The 24,599-nt window shown below is 41.0% G+C and overlaps 2 protein-coding genes and 1 pseudogene across 9 annotated transcripts in view; 1 reads left to right on the forward strand and 2 right to left on the reverse strand.

The window, feature by feature from the left end:
- Positions 1-24,599, reverse strand: part of SH3RF2 (SH3 domain containing ring finger 2) — a 146,339-nt gene that overhangs the window by 75,588 nt on the left and 46,152 nt on the right. For all 6 annotated transcript variants that reach the window (XR_008658891.2, XM_055285788.2, XM_055285789.2 and 3 more), the window contains 2 exons: positions 7,242-7,511; positions 3,450-3,545 (listed from right to left, as the gene is read on the reverse strand). Coding sequence is in view for 5 of the 6 variants with exons in the window: in XM_055285788.2 (XP_055141763.1) it covers positions 3,450-3,545; positions 7,242-7,511 (366 nt within the window). In the remaining variant the exon portion in view is untranslated. The remainder of the gene's footprint in view (positions 1-3,449; positions 3,546-7,241; positions 7,512-24,599) is intronic.
- The window catches only part of GRXCR2 (glutaredoxin and cysteine rich domain containing 2), a 192,273-nt gene that overhangs the window by 43,822 nt on the left and 123,852 nt on the right, over positions 1-24,599 (forward strand). For 2 of the 3 annotated variants that reach the window (XR_010121683.1, XR_010121684.1), the window contains one exon: positions 11,121-11,184. The gene's annotated coding sequence lies outside the window, so the exon portion shown is untranslated. Of the gene's footprint in view, positions 1-11,120; positions 11,185-18,405; positions 18,533-24,599 lie in introns of all 3 variants that reach the window. The other variant, XR_008658892.2, reaches the window with a different exon arrangement.
- On the reverse strand, positions 9,573-10,514 carry LOC129486980 (MICOS complex subunit MIC27-like; annotated as a pseudogene).

Here is a 24,599-nt window from a genome sequence, read left to right on the forward strand (position 1 = left end):
AGGAAAGTGTATCCAAATGAATAATCATTAAATGGAGAAGTTTTGGGAAATGGGTTTCAGAAATGGGTAATAAGATGACTGGTGCCTTCCCCCCCAGCCCAGAGTTATGAAGAAGCATCTCAAGATAATGCAGGAGACCAGGCAACAATTTCCATAAATATTTAAGCACCTCATATGGGTCCAACGAGGTACTAATTGCAGCTGACCTCTGTCCTTGGAGAGTCAACCATTGACTCTGAATCATCCTAACTTCCGCTCCTACCCAGCAGACGGCTCTGCCACTGACCTATGTCCATAAATCAAGAAGTGGGGCTGTCCTTGAACACTTCTCTTCTCTATGCCTGCCTCTGTCAATTCCAAAGTCCTGTGGATACTACCTCCTGAAAGTTCCGTGAACCTATGGATCTAATCCATGGTAATCTAACTGGGCAATGCAGGGGCCTCTTAACTCTACTTTCTGCTTTTTTCTCCCTCCTCTTCAAATTGTTCCTCCCACTGCAGCCAGGGCAGTCTTTAAGAAATCCAAACCTGGTCACTTAAAAACCTTTCAATGGCTTCTGTTGGCTTTTGGGTCGAATTCACACTTCTTATGATATGGCAGAGGCAATGATACCCAGTGTTTCATGTGTTCCCTTATAGTTCTCAGCTGACTTGACATCACATCAGGCTATGTGACTGGTTCAGGCTAATGGGCTGTGAGTGGGAGTGGCAAGTGTCACTTCTGAAACGAGGCATTTAGTTGGTGATACAACTCACTCTTTTTCGTGCGTCCCTACTGTGGAAACTAGGAAGCCCATATGTTCCAGATGTTGCAGCTACCGGATGGCCCAGCCCTATTAGTCTGGGTTCCTGACTGACTATGTGAGCAGAGCCCCTCATCACTCTGCACTGAACATGGAATGTAGGTGAGGAATAACGTTTTCTTTGTTAAGCCACTGAGACTTTGGTGCTGTTTATTGCCACGGCATAACCTAGCCTATCCTGACTATACAGTATGGTTTACGAAGTCCTCTGTGATCTGTCTTCCATTTACTTCCCTGGCTTCACTTTTTGTTCCTCTTTTACTCTCTAAGTTCCAGCTCTGGTACTTCCTTTTTCCCGTGGCTACACCACACTTCCTCATCCTGCAGGACTTTTGCACATTGCTCCATTATCTAAAATGCTCTCTATCTGTCAGATCTTGGCATAAGTGGCATTTGCTGACCTTCTGCCCTGGTAAGTTGCATATCATAACTCCCTAATAGTTTCCTCTACTTCAGTCTTTTTTTTTTCTTTTTTGAGATAGGGTCTTCTCTGTTGTCCAGTCTAGAGTATAGTGGCACAATCACGGCTCACTGTAGCTACGACCTCCTAGGCTCAAATGATTCTCCTGCCTCAGCCTCCGGAGTAGCTGGGACCAGTGTGGGCCACCATGCCTGGCTAGTTTTTAAATTTTCTGTAGAGATGGGAGTCTCACTATGTTGCCCAAGCTGGTCTCAATCTCTCAGGCTCAAGCAATCCTCCTGCCTTGGCCCCCAATGTGTTGGGATTACAGCCATGAGCCATTACACCTGGCTACTTTAGTCTTTACATGATTCAACACACTTGTAATTACTGGAATACTTTCTGACTTTATAGTCTCTGAGAGTAGGGACCCATATTTGTCTTGTGTCTTTAGAACTAGGCACAGGTCCTGGCATAGCAGGCACTCAGTGAAAAATTAGTTGAATAATTAAACATATGTTTAGGACAGGGTCACAGTGAATGGTTTGCTCTTTAAAAAAATTTTTTTCCCCTGGGAGCTCTGACTACCTTCCGAATTATTTTCCATTCATTCACTTGCTAAGCTATTTTTTTTTTTTTTAAACAGAGTGCCCATTCTGTGTTAGGCTAGCCTGTGAAGTACAACTAACAAACTCATCAGATATTCAGAGGAAAGAGGCCATTGAGGGTTTAACTACTTGCTGAAATTTCATGGACAAAGTAGGTTTCTATCTGAACCTTATAAAATAAGTGAAATTTGAACAGGTAAAGAGAATTGGGTGGTGTATCTGAAAGGGGCCCCAGCAAGAGAAAAGGCATTAGGAATGAGAATTAGGAATGAGTTTAGTAGAGGCAATAAGAAGACCAGCCTCTCTGGACCCTTCCTCTATCCCTTCCTTCAACACTGATGGAGTAGAGGAGGTACAGAGAACCCTGAAAGCTGTGCAATGCTCTGGGTACACCATTCATTTCAGAACCTGCTTTAGCTCTTATTACTAGAAGAATTGGTCACTTCTCCTCAATTGCTGTCTGTTCTGTTTCAAACCAACCCCCAGGGTGGACAGCATGCCTTTTACTTCTTTCATAGCTTTCTACTACTCATTTTTAATGCTTTATGCATGTTAAGCACCCAATAAATGCAGTTAAACAATGAAACCCCTCTTTTAAATATGTAATGACTTGCTTCAAGCTAAAGTGAGGCTCATGTTAGGCACTGACAGGTTATATTATACTGGAGATATACATAGCCTAGCATGTTTTCTTTCTTTTATTTTAAAGAAGATTTTTCTTTAAAAAACAGAAGTAATAAACATGTGCTAATTTCAGAAGATTTAGAAAATACAAGTTGGCAGAAGAAAATGAAAAGCATCTAGAATCTCATCATCTAGTGATCACAAAATGTTAACATTTTGGTACATATCCTTCTCTAGTCCTTTATTCATTTATATAAACACATATATATTTATAAAGCTAGTTCCATATGGTCCAACTTATTTTTTATTGTGATAAAAGACATGCAACATAAAATTTACCTTCTGAACCACTTTTAAGTGTACAGTTCAGTAGTGTTAAGTATATTCACACTGTTATGAAACAGATCTTTAGAACTCTTTTATCCAGCAAATCTGAAGCTCTATACCTATTAAACTTTTAAAAAACTTAACAATGAATCATAAATCTTTCCATAATATTAAACACTTTATCATATTAAATATTATTCTCCATATATTATAAATATATATTATATATATTCTTCATTTAAAAAAATGAAGTCCTTATTGTTGAATATTTAGAGTATTTCTGTTTTTTCATAATTATATACCATCACCTAACATTATGGTGAACATTTTTGAATATTTTGTACATCTATCTTTACATACTTATTTAAATATTTTCTTACAATAAACTCTCAGATGGACTTATTGACTCAAAGGAGGCACACATTTTTAATATTTTTGGTATAAGTTTATTTGAGTTTGCATATGAGAGATTTCACTAATTTACATTCCCATCAGGAGAATGGAAAAGGCTCATTTCCCCAGACTCTTGCCAGAATTGGGTATTATTGTCTGGCATCTTTTCTTTAGAGATTTTAGTTAGTTCTGAAATAAGCCTCATAGCAAATAGGAATTGCTCTCAGGCATCACTGTAGCACATGCATATTTCTGTGTACGCGTAAATCAGATGTAGACTTGATACTCACGTACCTCTACAAACAAGATAGGGAAGATGCCTACTTTATCTCCTAACTTGCCTTCTGCCCAGTTCTCATCCACTCGGCTGATCACAGTGATGATATCGTCCTGAAAGAGAAAGTCTCATGGTCAGCATTTACTCTCATTTTCAGGCAGTAAAAGCTCTCAGCAGAGATCAGTTTGGAGTCTCAGATGGTGGAAGGTGCCAGGAATGTAGATTGTGCTTGATTTATTTGGGAAGTCTTTTTGCTAAAATGAACTTTCTCCATAAAGGGCAGTGTTTGTGTCACTGAGACCACAGAGGAGTAGACATAATTTGGAGAATCAATGGACTCCAACAGGAAAACTCTGAAATGTTTCTAATTTTTAATCACCAGCAGGGTCCAAGCTTTTCACTTAAATTTATCTGATGGAGAAATCAAGATGGAAGCCATAGGGAGAAGCACTTTTAGCTTTGCAAAAAGAAAAATGAATTTTATGCTCATTTTGAAGAGTTTCAGAACCTATTCAATTTTTAATGCATCAAACATAAAGCAACTTTTTGTTCAGATTTTTCTTACTCACTATAAAAGGTTATATGTAAATTTGTAGAAACATTTGAAAATACAGGTAAGCAAAACAAGGAAAATACCACAATAAAGATACAATCACTGTCAACAGCTTGAATAACACATTTTTTTCCAGATTCTTTTCTATCAAGACGAAACATACATACAAATCAACATACATATTTTTAAAAAACTTTTCCAAAAACATACACACATGCATACAATAAAGTGCACAAATCTTGAGAAATTTTACATTTGAATATATCCATGAAATCCCTGTTCAGATGAAGGCATAGAATCCTCCCAGCACCCAGAAGGTTCCTTTGTGCCCTTTCCCACCACCTGTTAAGAGGCAACCACTACTCTGACTTCTAGTACTATATATTTATTTTGTCTGTTCCTCTACCTCACACAAATGAAGCCATATGGGACACAGTGATTTTTTAAATTTAATGCCATTTTAGAAACACCTTTCCGTGTCCATAAACCATTCGTCAAGTTCAACCTGTATATTCATCCACTAAAGACCTTCTGATCTCTCTGACATTCTGTTCCATGCTCCTCAGGAATTAGGATTAATTTAAATTTAAATCTGTTACTGCATTATACCCTTTCTTAGCTTCCTCTTACACAGCGGTACCCAACCTTTTTTGGCACCAGGGACCGGTTTCGTGGAAGACAATTATTCCTCAGATGCAGGGGGTAGGAGGTGAGGATAGACGGTAGGCGATAGGGGATGGTTTCAAGATAAAACTGCTTCACCTCACATTATCAGGCATTAGATTCTCAAAAGGAGCACGTAATTTAGATCCCTTGCATGCGCAGTTCACAATAGGGTTCACGCTCCTATGAGAATCTAATGCTGCCACTAATCTGACAGGAGGTGGAGCTCAGGCAGTAATGCGACCCATGGGGAGCAGGTATAAATACAGATGAAGGTTTGCTCACTTGCCCACCGCTCACCTCCTGCTGTGCGGCCCGTTTCCTCACAGGCCACGTACTGGTACTGGTCGGTGGTCCGGGGGTTGGGGGCCCCTGCTCTTACACATGTGCATTTATGCATTTATAGGTTATTATTTCTTTCTTTCTTTCTTTCTTTTTTAATTTTTAGATGGAGTCTCGCTCTGTTGCCCAGGCTGGAGTGCAATGGCGCAAACTTGGCTCACTGCAACCTCCGCCTACTGAGTTCAAGCGATTCTCCTGCCTCAGTCTCCTGAGTAGCTGGGATTACAGGCATGCGCAACCACCCCTGATTAATTTTTGTATTTTTAGTAGAGATGGGGTTTCGCCATGTTGGCCAGGCCGGTCTCAAACTCCTGACCTGAAGTGATCCGCCTGCTGCGGTCTCCCAAAGTGCTGGAATTGCAGGCGTGAGCCATTCTGCCAGAAGGTCATTATTTCTTTAATGTTGGTCTAACCTATCAGACCATAAACTTCATGTGTGCAGGGCCTGTGTGTGTTTTGTTAATCTTTGTTTTCCCTAGCACCTAACACAGTGGCTCCCCTTTAGTTGTCAGCCAATAAATCTTTATTGAATGCATGCATGCATGAATAAATACATGACGTTGAATAAATTACACAATTTACTGAGCTAGAAAGCACTAGGAAAAGAACAGCTTTGGGAAGGAAGATCTTGAGTTTAATTTGGATATGCTGAGTTTAGATCCTGAGATTTCCTAGAAGTCTGTGTATTACACAGTCTTCCAGAATTGGTCAAATCCTCTCTTTTGGTGTCTTTGTCATAATTTCCCATTTATATGTCTGTTTCTTCCACTAGATTGCCAGCTCAGTGAAGGTAAGAACAATGACTCATCACTTTATCTCCAATGGCCAGCTTGGCACATGGATGGGCTCAAGAAATGAATGAGTGTGTGAAGTAAGTGCCCCAGTTTACAAATTCCAAGAAAGGGTGAGAGAGGCAGACGATGATACTTCCTTATGTCTTCCTCCAGCTGTGTGTCTAATGCCTGGCACAAAGTAAATAGTAAATATTTGTGGAATTGAACTGACTTTCCTCTAACTGTAGTCTAGGTCTACACTTTGCTGTTTGGGCTGTAGAATGACCTTCCTTAGGAGTCTCGCTCTGAGGTTCCATGGCAATAATAAAGATCATTATCTCAAAATATGGAGGGCAGAGAGGTTGTCTAGTTTGAGAAAACCTGAAGTAAATCTCCTTTCTGGTAGTGGTGGAATAAAAACATTTTGTAAAACCAAAGACTTTGCCTAAGCTATTGTAGCAGTGCCACTTTTTATACTTACTTTTGATCTACTTATCACAAGTAGTGAAGAATGAAAATAACTCCAACTGTGGTTTCTATGAGAGATGTGAATGTTTATGGAATAACAAATACTGAATACAGAGAGTTGAAGTAGTGTAGACTTTAGTATAACTGTCATTACTTGCAAATGGTGGGGAATCATCTAATGAAAAATAGAGGCACAAGAAATCTTAGGGTAATTAATGTTTGAAAAATATATCTTGTAAGAGGTTATTTATGTAGAAAGGCATGATTATGTTATTGTGTATGTCTGGAGTGTTTTGAATGCGATGTTTACAACAAGATAGAAGGTAAATGAGTAGAATTAGGTAACCATAACTTGGTCGCAAGAATACCCTGCCACATACCTGATAAAGAGGTAGAGGCTGTAGTTTTACATAGCGTGTTATCAAATTGTTTGTAATTTTCTGTCCATGTATCTGTGTTTCCCATTACTCTGCCAGGAGAGCAGAGACTGTGACTTATTCACATCCTATTCCCAGGGCCTGCAAGGAGTAAGTGCTCAAAAGTGATAGAATGATAGAATGAATAAATCAAATGTGTTATTCAAGCAGTTGACAGTGATTGTATCTATATTGTGGTATAATATTTTCCTTCTTTTGCTTATCTGTATTTTCAAATGTTTCTACAATGGTTTCAGGATAAATGAATGAATGAATGAATGAATGAGTGAATATTTTTGTAATTACAATAAAAAAGGCTTACAGACTTCTATCACTTATTCGTAGATTTCTCTAGAGATTTCACTTGCATGTGGTTTGAATTGTACACACATATTACATATATATGCACTACATATATACGTATGTAATTTATGCACAAAATATATTTTTATGAATAAAATAATAAATATTAACAATAATATAATATATTTAAAATACAATTTTTTAAAATCAGCAAATATTAAACAAGCAACTCTGTTCTGCTGTGGTCTCTATGTGGTCCCAGGTGACTCTGGTGGCCACCCAGAATCCTACCTTGAGGAAGGTCAGGCAATCCTGGTTCTCACTCTTGCCCTTGCCTCGTAGGTCGAAGTTGTAGAGGGCCCTGCAGAGCGGGGGCGGCTGGGGCAGCTGCTTGATGACTTCCACGGAGCTGGCTGGGAAGTTTCCGCTGTTGCCATTGATTTCCCCCTGGTACCAATTCTCATCAAGCTGTCTCCGGAGAAGGATGACATCTCCCTTATTAAACCTTAGGTCACCAGGATTCTGCCCTCTGTAGTTGCATAAGGCCTTTGCTCGAGGCACCTGCAATGGCACAGACCAATAAGATATATACTTAGCTTAGAGTCTAGAGGAACAGAAGATACAAGCATTCCCCCTTTTATTGTACGTTGCTTTAACATGCTTTGCAAATATTGAGTTTTTTACAAATCAAAGGTTTATGGCAACCTGTGTTAAGTAGGTCTATCAGCGCCATTCTTCCAACACTATGTGCTCACTTTGGGTCTCTGTGTCACATTCTGGTAACTGTCATTAACTTTAAATATTTTAAACTTTTTCATTATTATTATATCTGCTATGGTGATCTGTAATCAGTGATCTTTGAGGTTACTATTGTAATGTCTCGGGGGGCGTCACAAATTGTGCCCATACAAGACAGCAAACTTCATCGATAAATGTTTGTGTTCTGACTGCTCCACCAACTGGTCTTTCTCCCATCTCTCTCCCTCTCCTTGGGCCTCCCTATTCTCTGAGACACAACAATATTAAAATGAGGCCAATTAATGACCCTACAACTGCCTACAAAGTTTCAAGTGAAAGGGAGAGTTTCACATCTCTCACTTTAAATCAAAAGCTGGAAATGATTAATCTTAGTGAGGAAGGCATGACTAGAGCTGAGATAGGCCAAAAGCTAGGCCTCTTGTGACAAACAGTCAAGTTGTGAATGCAAAAGAAAAGTTCATGAAGGAAATCAGAAGTGCTACTGCAGTGAATACATAAATGATAAGTAAGTGAATCAGCCTTATTGCTGATATGGAGAAAGTTTGACTGGTTTGTGTAGAAGATCAAACCAGACACAACAGAACCTCAAGCCAAAGCCTAATCAAGATCAAGATCCTAATTTTATTTAATTCTATGAAGGCTGAGAGAGATGAGGAAGCTGTAGAAAAAAAGTTTGAAGCTGGCAGAGATAGTCTGAGGTTTAAGAAAAGAAGCTGTCTCTATAACATAAAAATGCAAGGTGAAGCGGCCAGCCATCAATATTGAAGCAAGACCCACCACCAGCAAGAAGATTACAACTTGTTGAAGGCTCAGATCAGCATTAAGTTTTTTTTTTAGTAATAAAGTATTTTAAATTAAGTTAGATATATTGCACACTTAATAGACTACAGCATAGTGTAAACACAACTTTTTTTTTTTTTTTCTTTCTGAGACAGAGTCTTGCTCTGTCGCCCAGGCTGGAGTCCAGTGGTGTGATCTCAGCTCACTGCAACTTCCACCTCCTGGGTTCAAGCAATTCTCCTGCCTCAGCCCCCCAAGTAGCTGGGATTACAGGCGCACACCACCACACCCGGCTAATTGTTGTATTTTTGGTGGAGATGGGGTTTCACTATGTTGGCCAGGATGGTCTCTATCTCCTGACCTCATAATCCACCTACCTTGGCCTCCCAAAGTGCTGGTATTACAGGCGTGAGCCACCATGCCCAGCCAAATACGACTTTTATATGCACTGGGAAATAAAAAAAAAAACGTGTTTGGCTTGCTTTATTATGGTATTAGCTTTATTGTGGTGGTCCAAAACTGAACCTACACTATCTCTGGGGCATACCTGCATAATATTTTTTTTCCCATAAAACATGGATATTTTATTTCAGCTCTAGGAAATGGAAAAAAAAAAACAGAGGGAAACACATCTTTCCACACACCATTCTAATTTAACTGACATTAATTTGGGAAAGCTAGAGCAGAAATATATGTTTATATGTATAAATATGTATGTCTTTATACATACATATATGCATTTTCAGATTTTAGTCTCACTGGAGTTCGTGTCTTTTTTTTTTTTTTTTTTAAATAAATGCCCCTAAAGGTCATCAAATTCAAGCTAATACTTCTACCTAAGTCTCCTCATCAGTCATTTAATATTGTTTGCATTGCATTCACAGTTTGTGTGTTAACCACTTATGTAATTTATCACATTGCACATTTGGAGAGGTAAAGGAAAAACTTGGTTTAAGTAATACTCTATATATCAGTTACCAATTACATGATTTTTTTTCATCATTATTTGCAACTTCACACATCTTGTAGTTTTCTATGTAGTCTCTCTATGCAGTCTACTTCAGCTTCCAGTGCTGTACTTATCTACATGTTCGGGTGGGACCACCTGTGATCCATGAACTTGGGGTCAGGCATAAACTGTGTAGCACCTGAGGTGGATTCTGATTTGGTGTTTGCTTCAGAGTTGAGTTCTGTTGGCAAGGGCACTGAGTGTTTCAAGATGTGAGTTGTTTTTGCAGGTATTTCTATTTTGGTGGGGGATCATAGCTTAATTTTTTTTCTTTAGGTTTAGGGAGTGACTCTTTTTTTGCTGCTTTTTGTCCACAATGATTTAACTGCTTCAAAAATTTGCTGGCTTGTAGCCTTTTTCCCTGTTACCTTAGCAATTATTACTGCTGAACTGGGTAGCAAACAGTTGCTCATAAAGTGGCCAGTCCCAGAGCATAAGTAATTTTCTTAAACTTAGAGCCTTTTCTCGCTGAAACCAAGCCCGCCAATTCTGAAACCGTAATAACTCCCATGTTTGGAAGAAAATCTCGAGGAGGATTCTTCAGGTAGACATAAGCATCTTTTTCAAATTGTACTGTATCCATTATCCCATTTTTCACAAAGACATAAACACCCTTGCACCAGCCAGTATAATGACCAGTTGCAGTGTAGATGGAAGCAAAGCCCATTTGTAAATGACCAGGCTGCTCTTCAACATGTTTAGACTGGAGCGGTGGTGCAGTATATACGACGACCTGCTCTGGTTTCACTAGCTGCTTTTTGGATTCCTCTTCTTTGGCTGCATGTACACTTACACATGCATATATCAGACTTGCAGCATGGTTGTCAGTTTTCCCATCTACTAGCAGGGTGAAAATCTGAAACACTGACAATGGTAAATGCTGGGGAGAACAAGGAGCAACAGGAAGTCTCATTCATTGCTGGGTGATGCAATAACCTGCACAACAAATGCCCGTGATACGAGTTTACCTGTGTAACAAACCTTCACATGGACACCTGAACCCTGATGACCGCCATGTCTATGGCCCTTTCGGCCAAGGTTTTCAGACGACACCTGCATAATATTAATAACTAATTACTGAGCACTTCCTATGTGCTAAGTGTGTATGTGGATCATCTCATTTAATCTAGGCAGCCCTTGGAGATAGACATGCCTTATCCCCATTTATAAGGTAGGGTGACAGAGACACAGAGTGGTTTATTAACTTGCATAAGATGACACAGCTGGGAAATGGCAGATATGGGACATGAACTCAGACTACCTGATGCTAGAACCCCTTTTCTTAATCACTACGCAGGGAACAGGGCCGTGAACTTGACTCTACATCTATGAGAGGGGAGTCAGTGACTCTTTCTGGGTCTGAATACTGATTTTGAATTCTGGCTCTACTTCTTTCCATTTGTGTAATCATGGCCAAGTTACTTAATCTTTCTTAAACTGTATTCATTTATAAAATGAGCATTTGGATCATTAGGAAGCTCAACTGAGACAAACAATTAGAGATCAATCGTCAGTTTTTTTAAAAAAATTAGCTCAAGCATAATCATTTGTCAAATCAGTTGTCTAAATAATTGTTTCAGTCAAATGCATTTTTACTAATTGAAATTGTTTTTTTCACACAGAAATGGCCTCACTCCAGTCTTGCTCGAAGTCTGCTGGGTAAACTGCAAGTTCTAACAGGCTAAGGTGAGGAAGTGCTTCAGTCACCTAAGGTCGTATTTTATTTTGTGCTTTTCCAAGCAGTGGGATTATGTAATCACCTCTCATTGTAGCAGTCTTGCTATTCATAATCTTGCTATTCATGCAATGGGGTATAGAGAGGCATTAATTTAGGTCTTCATGGATCTCCTGAATCCGCAATGTTCATTTGAAGAAAGAATTCCCAGCAGCTTAGTGGTAGAGATAAGACCCAACATTAGTTTGCTGATGGAATGGTGGAGGTGTCCTTTTCTGCTGGTCCCCAGATACAGTAAGGAGACCCCAGAGGTGAGAAAACCACAGGAACACAGCTCATCCCCAGGAAACTGGTGGACAAATGAGTAAAGATGTATGTACTAGGGGGGTTAACATAAGGCTGTGGAATAAACAGGGAATTGGTTGAATAAATTATTATATACCATACCTATACAATGAAAAACTTTGCAGTCATTAAAATTGATGTTTTTCTGTAATTAATAACATTGAGTGTTACTGATAATATACCATTAAGTGTAACAGAAGAAGTTAAGAATAATTATGTAGGCTAGATTTTCATTATAAATACACATGTATATTTTTACCTAGGGAAAATGCTAGATGACTATATGTCAATATTTTAGAAGTGGTTATCTCTAAGTGGTGAGATTTTTGAATATTGAAAAAACACTTTTTTTCCTAAGTGCTTAGCTGTGTTCTCTAACTTTTCTATAATAAAATAATTGTATTGCTTATTAAAATTGGACAGTTAGAAAATGAATGAAGTTGGTGGATGAGAGGTAAAAGGTATGAGAGGAATTTAGAAAGAAAGTAAGCCAAGCTAAGTAGGATAAGCAAACTATGCAACTACCTTTTTTGGGGAAGGTGTTTCCTACCTGAGAAATAAGCAGGTAAAAGCTGGATGAGAATGGGTTTCTGGGGAATGACCCAAATCTGTTACACTCCTAGGGTTGGGTACATCAGGGAACAATAATTGTTCCTCCATATTTCTTCCTCTCAATTTTCCATTGTAATATCACATTTTTCTGGGTACATGACTACCTGGAATACTGGTCACATTTTTAGCCTTTCTGGTGATTAAGTCCAGGCCAGTGTGGGAGTAAGCAACCTTTAGGAAGTGTCCTTCCTGAGTTTTCTTTTCCTCTCCTCCATCTTGCTATGTGGAATGCAGACATGATCCCTAGAGCTCTAGCTGCCATCTTGAATACTGAGGATGAGGGCCACACCTAATAGGAGGGAAGGAGCCTGGGTTTCAGAGCTGCTGCACCCATCCTGGATTACTTCATATCCAGACTTTTGTCTGAGAGCTAAATAAACTTCCACCTTGCTGAATGAACTGTGAGGCTTTTAAAAAAATTATTTATGAAAAACAGAAAAAAGGAAAGAAAGGAAGAATGAAAAGATAAAGAAGAAAAGATCTAAGCCCCTTTGGATTTGCATAATGATAATATCAATAGCTAAGCTTTACTGAGTGCTTCTTTCTTGTGCCAGGTTCTTTGCTAAGTGCTCTAATTCTCTTTGCTAAGCACTCTCTAATTCTCACAACAACCTTTGAGGTGTGTATTATTTCAAATGTCAACTTTTAGATTAAAAAACTGGGGATCAGAGAATGATATGGTTTGGCTGTGTTCCCACCCAAATCTCATCTTGAATTCCCACATGTTTGGGAGGGACCTGGTGGGAGGTAAATGAATCATGGGGGCAAGACTTTCCTGTGCTGTTCTCATGATTGTGAATAAAAGTCTCATGGGATCTGATGGGCATATCAAGGGTTTCCAGTTTTGTTTTTTCCTCATTTTCTCTGACTGCCACCATGTAAGAATTGCCTTTCACCTCCTGCCATGATTCTGAGGCCTCCCCATCCATTTGGAACTGTAAGTCCAATTAAACCTCCTTTTCTTCCTAGTCTCAGGCATGTCTTTGTCAGTAACATGAAAATGGACTAATACAGTAAATCAGTACAAGTAGAGTGGGGTGTTGCTGAAAAGATACCTGAAAATATGGAAGCAACTTTGGAACTGGGTAACAGGCAGAGGCTGGAAAAATTTGGAGGGCTCAGAAGAAGACAGCAAAATGTGGGAAAGTTTGGAACTTCCTAGAGACTTGTTGAATGACTTTGACAAAAATGCTGATAGTGATATGAACAATAAGGTCCAGGCTGAGGTGGTCTCAGATGGAGATGAGAAACTTGTTGGGAACTGGAGCAAAGGTGACTCTTGTTGTGTTTTAGCAAAGAGACTGGCAGCATTTTGCACCTGCCCTAGAGATTTGTGGAACTTTGAACTTGAGAGAATTGATTTAGGGTATCTGGTGGAAAAAATTTCTAAGCAGCAAAGCATTCAAGAGGTGACTTGGGTGCTGTTAAAGGCATTCAGTTTTATAAGGGAAACTGAGCATAAAAGTTTGGAAAATTTGCAGTCTGACAATGTGATAGAAAAGATAATCCCATTTTCTGAGGAGAAATTGAAGCCTGCTGCAGGCTGCAGATATTTGCATAAGTAATAAGCTGAGTGTTAATCCCCAAGACGACAGGGAAAATGTCTCCAGGGCATGTCAGAGGTCTTCATGGAAGCCCCTCCCATCACAGGCCTGGAGGCCTAGGAGGAAAAAGTGGTTTCATGGGCTGGGCCCAGGGTCCTCATGCTGTGTTCAGCCTAGGGACTTGGTGCCCTGTGTCCCAGCTGCTCCAGCTGTGGCTGAAAGGGGTCAATATAGAGCTTGGGCCATGACTTCAGAGGGTGAAAGCCTCAAGCCTTGGCAGCTTCCACTTGGTGTTGAGCCTGCAAGTACACAGAAGTCAAGAACTGAGGTTTGGGAACCTCTGCCTAGATTTCAGAAGATGTATGGAAACCCCTGGATGTCCAGGCAGAATTTTGCTGCAGTGGCAGGGCTGTCATGGAGAACCTCTGCTAGGGCAGTGCAGAAGGAAAATGTGGGGTTGGAGCTCCCACACAGAGTCCCTACTGGGGCACTGCCTAGTGGAGCTGTGAGAAGACGGCCACCATCCTCCAGACCACAGAATGGTAGATCCACTGACAGCTTTCACCGTGTGCCTGGAAAAGCTGCAGACACTCAACACCAGCCTGTAAAAAGCAGCTGGGAGGAAGGCTGTACCTAAGCTGCCCAAGACCATGGGAACCTGCCTCTTGCATTAGTGTGATCTGGATGTGAGACATGGAGTCAAAGGAGATAATTTTGGAAGCTTTAAGATTTGACTGCCCCACTTGATTTTGGACTTGCATGGGGCCTGTAGCTCCTTTGTTCTGGCCTATTTCTCCCATTAGAAATGACTGTATTCACCCAATGCCTGTTGCCTGTACCCCCACTGTATCTAGGAAGTTACTAACCTGCTTTTGATTTTACAGGCTCATAGGTGACAGGGACTTGCCTTGTCTCAGATAAGACTTTGGACTGTGGACTTTTGAGTTAATGCTGAAATGAGTTAAGACTTTGGGGGACTGTTGTGAAGGCATGATTGGTTTTGAAATGTGAGGCTGTGAGATTTGGGAGGGGCCAGGGGCAGAATGATATGATTTGGCTCTCTCCCTGCCCAGATCTCATCTTGAATTCCCACATGTTGTGGGAGGGACCCAGTGGGAGGTAACTGAATCATGGGGGCAAGTCTTCCCTGTGCTGTTCTTATGATAGTGAATAAGTCTCATGAGATCTGATGGTTTTAAAAAGAGGAGTTCCCCTGCACAAGCTCTCTCTGCCTGCTGTCATCCATGTAAGATGTGACTTGCTCCTCCTTGCCTTCTGCCATGATTGTGAGGCTTCCTCAGCCATGTGGAACTGTAAATCCAATTAAACCTTTTTCTTTTGTAAATTGTCCAGTCTTGGGTATGTCTTTATCAGCAGTGTGAAAACAGACTAATACAAAAAATTTAAAAGTTGCCCGAGTTCACAAAGCTAGAAAATAATGAATTTAGGATTTGAACTCAGTATCCCCAAGCTCAAGCCTGCAATTCTTTTTCTTTTTTTGAGACAGGGTCTCACTTTGTCACCCAAGCTGGAGTGCAGTGTCATGGTCTTGGCCTCTCTATCCTCAACCTCCCAGGTTAAGTGATCTTCCTGCCTCAGCCCCCCAAGTAGTTGTAACTACAGGTATGCACCACCATGCCTGGCTATTTTTTTTTTTTTTTGTATTTTTTGCAGAGATGGGGTTTCACCATGTTGTTCAGGCTGGTCTCAAACTCCTAAGCTCAAGTGATCCACCCACCTCAGCCTCCCAAAGTGCTAGGATTATAGGCATGAGGCATTGCACCAGGCCTGTTTCTTAAAATATAATCTGTGGTTTTCCCGTATGAGAATCTGGGAGGTGTTAAAAATGTGAATGCCTTGATTCCACCCCTGACTGATTTGATCAGAATCTCTTGGAGTAGGATTCAAGTAGCTGCATTTTTATTAAGCTCCCTCACCAAGTTTGATGCTACTGTAGGTCTAAGCTATATCTTATTCTAACTCAAATGGGGGCAGTGAATGGAGTTTTGACATAGGCTATAGGCTTTGTAAATTGCTAGCTTTCTTTCTTTCTTTCTTTCTTTCCTTTTTTCTGAAAGATATTTGCAGTGCAAGTAGCTTACATATTTTAATGACTTACTGAGAGAGTATATTAAACTAAAATTGCACAAAATGCTCAAATTGCTTTGAAGATGCCTAAACCTTGAAACCCTAAAATAGTACTAATTGCCTATTTTCATCTTTTCTCCATCTCCCTTCAACATAAATAAATATTGTGGAAATGAATTATATATAGATTCTATTTTTAACAAGAAGACCCTCTTTCTTCTTTCTCTCCATTTTGGATAATCCCTCCTCTGGTAGTCTCATTTCTATGTTCATACTCACAGAAAACATTGGCTTCCATAGTGCAAAGCAGGGCAGAGGGAAGCAGGAAGGGGTGGAGTGAGAGAAAGAGAGAGGGAGAGAGTGAATGACTCTGAAGAGGAAAGGAAATTAACATTTGTTGGGGTTCTGCCAGGCCACAGACATTTTTCTTACATTATTGCACTATTCACTTTCCATATGTTATCTCATTCATATGCTCTCAAAACCCTATGAAGTATATAGTATTATCCTATTTTATGATGAGGAAACAGAAGTTCTGATATGAGAAATGTCACCAAACAAGGTCACACAGCCAGTGTATGGCAGATCCAAGATTGGCTGAGGCTCGTTTGACCTGAAAGCCTGGGTGCTTTTACCATTCTCATTGTCTGCCATCTAGCTGAAGTCACCTAGCATGTTTTTCCATCATAAAACTCATTTGGGGCTCTGTTTTGTAATCAAAATCTGAATCGAATGTGAATGCAATTTGCTTGCTGCTGGCTGTAATAGCATGAATTATTGAACTCTAGAGCTCTCACATAAAAGTTAAGCATCTGAATAGACTCAGCTGGTTGATTCTATCCAGTCCCCCACTGCTCTCTCAAGGGAAAAAGATTCCAAGTTCCACATCAGCTCTCACCTATTGTATTGTTGGCAGTAGCTTTTCTCACTCATCATTGTTTTCTGTCTCTAGAGATGCAGGGGCGAGAAGGCACGGGAATAAAGTTTGTGTGGAGATCTCACAGTCAGGTCATCACCAAACTCTTTTTCGTTGTGTATACCTAAAACGCTTTCCTTTTCTGATATTAAAAAAGCTCAAGACTCTATGCTCTTGTAATTCGCCTATTCATTTGTCTCCTCAGTAGGGTCTGGAAGCCACAAGAGGAATGATTTTGATAGAAAGATAATGCATAGGCTTCAGAGACAAGAGCTTGCAGGCACTTTAGTAATAAAATTATGTTGTTGCTTTGCCAAGCATCCCCTTCTGTGAGGAACCACCTGTTCTCTCCTTACCCTCTGATGGGCAGGTTATTCACCCTGGCCACATCATACACACAAGGGTACGTGGGCCAGGCTAGCCAGTTAGAATATCCCAAACCCTCAGCACAGTGATGAGGCATGTGCCTCAATCAGGGATAATTAGTATTTTCTCTGAGATTTGATATACAGATGCTGAGAAATAATCTCTATTGCTTTTGAATTATGAGCCTTCAGGTTGTGGACTTTGGACCACCAGTGCAATATAGTGTAGTTCAATGTTGGCTATAATATTGGTGATATTTCCCAACCAGTAGACGCACTTTCCTGAAAGAAGCTGTAGAAGGCAGCAGAACTAGATATAGCAAGCTAGACAGGTAACTAGATAGCTAGAGCCCTGACAATAAAATCTGAACTCCTAGATTAAATGGTTCCTGGTTATTCAGTTAGATGAGATCTCCAGTTCTCTATATCCCTAATTTACTGTTGATTACTTCAACTACTTGGAGCTATTTTTTTGACACTTGAAACTGGACCAGTCCTAACCAGTACATATTTGAAACCCAGAAACAACAAACTTCATAAAAATGTAATATCCAAATAGCAAAATTCAGAAACAGCAGGACGTTCAGCTGCGAGTGAGCCCTGAGTTTATTTCCAATTTTAAAAATAAAGGGAGGTAAAGGCTGATAACAGGGTAAGAGAAAAGGAACATAAGTGGAGTAGAATCAACCACAGTGACACATACAAGGGAAAAAGCAGAGCTGAGATGAGAACTCAACCTGTTACTGTGTAACGAGCTCTTTGACACACCCTGGCAATGCTTCCCACCAATTTAGAAAGGTTGGCCTGGTTCGCTCTTCTCTTCACATCAGGTGGGACCAACATCAATATGCTGAGCTAATGGCTTATCAATGATTTACTTCCCTGAGCTGGTCATGAGATTGCCCATCACTGGAGAATGCAGCCCCAAACCAAAACCATCCTGGCCTTTGACTCAAGTTATGTATCATTTCCCAGGCTAAGTTCTCTGCTGCTGGAGAATTCAGGATTTGTGTCTGAAGCATCTCTGCCTTTCTATCTTTGAATACTGTACACAAATAGGTGTTTAAGAAACTCTTGCTGAATGAATGAGTGAATTACTCTGAAAACATGCAGGAATTACTGTTCTCAGATACATAGAATGCATGCAAGGTTAATACAAATGGCTGATAAGAATTACTCAAGTGCAGATCTATTGGATGAGCTAGGGAAAAGAAGGATTGTTTTCATCATATTTTCTAAACTTCCCCCAATGTTAATGATTTGATGTCATACACACATACACGAAGTTTCCATACTCAAATAAAGTTAGGCATCACTGAATCAGCAAAATCACACAGGTTTCTTTGCTGACTCGCTTTTCAGAAGTTTTATTTTGTGAACTTGATTTGCATAATCGCATCTGGGGCAGTTTGCAGGAAGAGCCCATGTGTCTTGGGAATGCTGGGCAAGGGAAATGTAACTTTCCCTGGGAGTTCACTCTACTGATAAGGTAAGGGGTTAAAAATTGTACTGTACCCTAACTTTGTAGTTGCTGCTTAACCAACGAAGCCACCGTGCCTCCCTCGCTCATAGTGATAATCTTTTTGGAGCAGATTTGTTGGGGGAAATAAGAGTATATATTAGAAAGGGCTGGTTAGCCCTTGTGTACGTTTTCTCTTCTCTGGTGAGGAGGGAGACACTACGCAAACCCCAGTGCTCGCCCAACAGGAGGATCAGATCCACCTGGCCTTGGCAAATCCCAGATGATCCACTGCTGGGTGCTTGAGATCAGCAGAAAGCTCACGGTGATCTTACCAAGTGCAAATACCTAAATCCGACATTCAGATTTGAGACCAGTTTTATAAGACACTCTGCGTGAGTTTTTTGTTTTTGTTTTTTTTTCATAGAAAATTTTACTTCAGGAGAGGTACTAGGATGCAATAGTTAAGAACACATATGTTAGAATCAAGTGGGATGTTGGTGTGCATTCTGGCTTTTGTAACTTTGGCCAAATCATTTAGCATCCCTGATCCTTAGTTTGGATCATCCACAAATTGGGGCTAATACTATTATTTCCCTGTGCAGCAAACTCAGCGAGTCTGGGTTATCCAAACCCTGCATATTCTGACAAAAGTTTTGGCTCTTGCCTGGGAGATAACCTCTAAGTCCTCAGAATATTTTGGCTGATCAGAGAGACTTTGTCTACCTGGGGGCCTTGGGTCACACGAGATAGTCTAAGCTAACAATGTGATTTATGGTGGGGGCTTTGGGCCAAACAGTAGAAGCTCGACCTCTGGAGGGGCTGGAGACTGAGGGCAGCCACATGGGTGGTCTGAGGTGGTAAATGTCATCAAACAGTGAAATCTCCAGTAAAATCCTGGACAGCAAGTCTCTGGTAAAAAGAAATGCTCTCTGCATGATTCCACTGGGAGAGGACAACTGGAAGCTTTATGGAAGCTCCTGGACTCTGCCCTAATGTGCCTTTTTCCATTGCTGACTTTAACTTATATTCTTTCACTGGAATAAACTATAACTACGAGTATAATGGCTTTGCTGAGTTGTGTGAGCCCTTCTAGTGAATAACTGAAAGTGAAGGTGATCTTGGGACCCCTGAGCACACTTCCTCATGGTTTTGGAGACAATTAATGTGATAAACAATGTAGAGTACTTAGTGGAATGCCTGGAAAATAATAAGTGCTCAATAAATAAGGATGCTTAGGAGAGGGGAGTAATAGGCCTGCTGTTATGGCTTCTGGTCTGACTTCCCAGCTCTACTCATCATTCATTCCTTTTTTGCTTTCAACAAATATTTTTTGAGTGCCAACCATGCCAGGTATGGTGAAGACCCTTCATGGAGCTTACAATCTAGTTGGGGAAACAAAGATCAGACTTATAAACACACAAATAAATATATAATTGCAAGCTGGAGTAAATGTTATGAAGGAAAAGAACTATGTTATGACCTCATGGGAGGTCAGAGACTTGAGGGATGGAAAGGAACCCACCGTAGAGAAGATTCTCTTTATTAGCTGCTTATTTATATCTGAAATTCTATTATGTTGTTTGACTTTTGTTATGTGTTTCTCTATTTATTTTACTGTTTTCTCCATTGTATGTTCTCACTGATATGTGGGAGCTAAGCTATGAGGATGCAAAGGCATAACAATGATACAATAGACTTTGGGGGCTTCGGGGGAAGGGTGCGAGGGATAAAAGACCTCAAATAAGGTGCAGTATATATTGCTCGGGTGATGGGTGCACCAAAATCTCACAAATCACCCCTAAAGAACTTACTCATGTAACCAAACACCACCTGTACCCCAACAACTTATGGAAAAAAATTTAAAAAAAAAGAAAAATTATTTTCCTGTTTTCTCATTCCTGGACTATATTAGCAAGTGTCTCTCTCTTTCTCTGCCCTCAGTCTTTGCTTTGGCCTCTCTTCTTCCAGTCTTTGGTAGAATGCTAAGACATCATAGGCTCCCTTTTCCTTCTTTACCTAACTCCTGCCACTTTGAGTCTGTGGGCATGACATCCCTTCCTTCCTCCTTCAAGCAAATATTCATCAAACACTCAGAATATGCCAGCCTTTACCTCTTGTTCCCTCCTTCATCAGTTCCAGGGGTTCTGCAGCAGGGAAAAGGGAAGGAAGCAGGAGTTTACACCACATGGGCAGAGAAAGAGCTGCTTATAGTCAGCAGTGCCTTTTCGGGGCTGCCATTCGCGTATTTTCATTTTCTCCTCCAAACATTTCCCTGAGATTTCTTTGAGGTGATCTCATTTCCCTGTCCTAGGAGGTAATCCAAGATATGTCTAGAGCCATATCCCTGGTTCCAAACATAAGCTGGTTCTCAATAAATAGCTTGGGATTGTTTTCGAAATGGGCTAGATGCCAATGCCCAGAGCTGTTCAATGGGATAGGACTGAACTCCCCAGGGAAGCAAAAGATTTCCATCACCATCTCTCCTCCACCAGGGCACAGAGCACCTGTGGAGAAGGGCAAGGGGTATGTGGGAGCCTGAAGGATGAAGGAAAGCGCCATCTCATTCAGCCTGGGAGACAATTCTGACCTCTTTCATTATCCCCCTTTCCAGAGTGAGCTTTTCCAATAGGTGTGGCACGTGGTGGGTGAGTCTTTTTCCATATGGTTTGAGAAACTGAGCCAAATACACCATGCAGAGTGAGAAAAAATGAGTCAAACAACCCTCCCACCACTACTTCTCCCCTGGCTTAGAGGAAAAGCAAAGCTCTGGTTGCTCTACCCGGCTTTCTCCTCTGAGAGTTTTTTGGAGCTGAAGGAGGAATGACTAATGACGTGGAGGTTTCTCCTAATGCAACCAGCTGGCCTGGGGGCTGGAGGTGGCCCCTGAATGTGATTTACAACTTATACACTGTGTCCTTGAGTGAGGCACTGAACCTCTCTGGTCCTATTTCCTCAACTGCAAAGTGAAGAAGATGATTTTTACCATTCTTCCCAACTCTAAAGATAACAGACATTTATTTATTTATTTATTTATTTATTTATTTATTTATTTAAGACAAGTCTTGCTCTGTTGCCCAGGCTGGAGTGCAGCAGTGCAATCACGGCTCACTGAAGCCTCAAACTCCTGGGCTCAAGAGATCCTCCTGCCTCAGCCTCCAAAGTAGCCAGGACTACAGGCAAATGCCACCATGCCCGGCTAATTTTTATTTTTGTTTTGTAGAGATGGGGGTCTTGCTATATTGCTCAGGCTGGTCTCAAATGCCTGGGCTCCCTCTTCAGCCTCCCAAAGTACTGGGATTATAGGCATGAGCCACTGTACCAGACCCAGAGCTTTTTAAAGGTGAATTATGAAAGCTCCAGGAGTATCTTTAAAATACATCAGAAATAAAGATGACAGGTGAGATGAAACCAAATTGGCAAAATGGTAATAACTGTTGAAACTTTAGTCATGGGTAGAAGGCAGTTCATTACATTCTCTGCTTTTCATTATTCTACAGAGTTGATTATTCTCTCCACTTTTGTGTATGTGGTCCTCCTCAAAATTGCCGGTGAGGTAAAGGTGCCACAACCTGATAGGCTGTCGTGTGAGGAATGAAGTGACTGTAAATACTCCCAGGCCCTTGGGGAAAATGACCTTGAAGAGAAGATCTCAAGGGGCTGGGCTTGTCCTCAATTGTCAAAAAGTTACATCTTGATTTCAAGTGGTTTACTTCTTTTTTTTTTTTTTTTGAGACAGAGTCTCGCTCTTTCACCCAGGCTGGAGTGCAGTGGCGTGATCTCGGCTCACTGCAGGCTCCGCCCCCCGGGGTTCACGCCATTCTCCTGCCTCAGCCTCCCGCGTAGCTGGGACTACAGGCGCCTGCCACCTCGCCCGGCTAATTTTTGTATTTTTAGTAGAGACGGGGTTTCACCGTGTTAGCCAGGATGGTCTCGATCTCCTGACCTCGTGATCCGCCCACCTCGGCCTCCCAAAGTGCTGGGATTACAGGCGTGAGCCACCGCGCCCAGCCGCTCAAGTGGTTTACTTCTTAATTAATCTCCATCTTTTAAGATTTACATGTTTGTTTGTGTGCATATTTATACTTATTTGCAGTTTAATTTTGTGATACCAAAAGAAAAAGCCTAGAATGACCCTTGTTGGAGACCACAAGCCCTGGGAAGTTGGACTTCTTCCCTCTCAGTTCAATTGTCCCTGAAGCCAAGACTTTTTTCTTTTTTGAGACAGGGTCTTGCTCTGTTGTCCAGGCTGGAATGGAGTGGTGTGAACATGGCTTATTGAAGCCTGGTCCTCCTGGGCTCAAGTGATCCTCCCACCTCAGCCTCCCAAACAGCTGGGACTATAGGCATGTGCCACAATGCTCAGCTAATTTTTTAATTTTTTGGAGAGACAAGTTCTTGCTATGTTGCCCAGGCTGTTCTTCAACTCCTGGGCTCAAGCCATCTTCCTCCTCTGCCTCCTAAAGTGCTGGAATTACAGGCATGAGCCACCATGACCAGCTGAAGCCAGGATTTTTAATCACCAAGACCTTCTGCAAATCTGAAGTTTGACTCTTTCAAATCAAAATTCAGAGCATTCTTCTCATTTATACCAAGTGAAATAGACATGACCTTGGAGAAGAAGTGCCCTGCCTGCCTATAGAGCTGAACTTCATGGAAGGAGTGAGCGGCTGTGCATCAGAGGGGTGCTAAAGTCTCACATACCATTTGTCCACTGGACATAAGGTCATTTCTTTCAACAAAAAGTCTGAACTTAGGGAAACCTCCTGAAAGTCTCCAAGAAATGGAAAAGATCACTGATGGGTAAGTTATAGAAGTTATTTGCAGTCATTTTTCACTCGAGATAGAGCCAAAAATCTTCCTTAGGAATATGAGATATGGTGGAATATGTGACAGTTCTCTTTCCCATAAGGTTATATCCACATAGGTGCCAATATCTTTGGCATTGTTCGCTGGGTCTTTCATATCTGTATCTTCAGAAAGCCTTTCCTGTCTCCTTCCCCAAAGGCTGGGTTGGGTCTTCCTCTTTTGTGAGCCATTGCACCCTATACTTCCCCTATCATAACACTCATCACCCTGCGTTTCAACTGCTGTTTTGCTTGTCTGTCTGCACACCAGATTGTGAGCTCTGTAGCAGCAGGCTCTATGACTTATTCATCTTTATACTCCCTACATCTACTCATTCATTCAACAAAAAAGTACTGAGTGCCTACAATAAATGAGACATACACAATATTTGCCTTTATGGGACTTACATTCTAGTAGCATCTAGAGTAAGCACTCATTTATTTGTTAAACAAACAAATGGATGAGTAAATCAATAAATGAATATTAAATCACACTATGCCAGTTAAATCCAACCCAAACCTTGGTATTTAGTCAACGCTACTCTTAACAAAAGAACTCCAACATACCCAACTAGTTATTTCCCCAAGATTGGGGAGTATCCAAGCATGCTAGCCAAAGATAAATATAGTATTTTTCTAGGCCATCCTTTAAAAAGGCTCCATTATTTAAAACATGCCTTGAGCTATATCTACATCCCAGTTTTTCCAGTGGGTACTTGCCTTGGAGACTCTCGCTTGTTGAAGATTTTTTCTTTCCCACATGCCCTCTGCACTGAGTGTATAATCGCCACTGCAGGCAACCATGATGAGTGACAAAAAGTGCCAGCTGGAAGCTCCAGCAAAGGGAACAAGAGAGAGCAAGGAGGTATCTTTTTCTGCCTATTCAGAACATTGAAACCCAATTTATCGCTGGCCTCATGAGCCAAAGAAAGCAGCTCTCAGCAGCTGTTGATCTGAGAGGCTCCAATCTCATTTCCATGAGCTGGGTGTCATTGACACTCATCTGGCTTGTCTGGGAATGAATTGGCGTGAAGGAGTCTTCCTCTTTTCATCCCTGAGGCTTTGGGTGGGCCTGTTACAAATGGCAGAGTTATATGGTCACTCTTTTGAAAATCATGCCAAAGACTTTCTTGTTTTTGTTGTGGGTGGACATTCCTTAATAACTACTGCCTGGGGGGGTTCTACTCTTCTCATTGCTTTCACCCTCACTCAGTAAATGGTGGTTTTCGCCCTCACTCAGTAAATGCTGC

Source organism: Symphalangus syndactylus, chromosome 7, assembly GCF_028878055.3.
Source record: "Symphalangus syndactylus isolate Jambi chromosome 7, NHGRI_mSymSyn1-v2.1_pri, whole genome shotgun sequence".
NCBI classification, from domain to species: Eukaryota; Metazoa; Chordata; class Mammalia; order Primates; family Hylobatidae; genus Symphalangus; species Symphalangus syndactylus.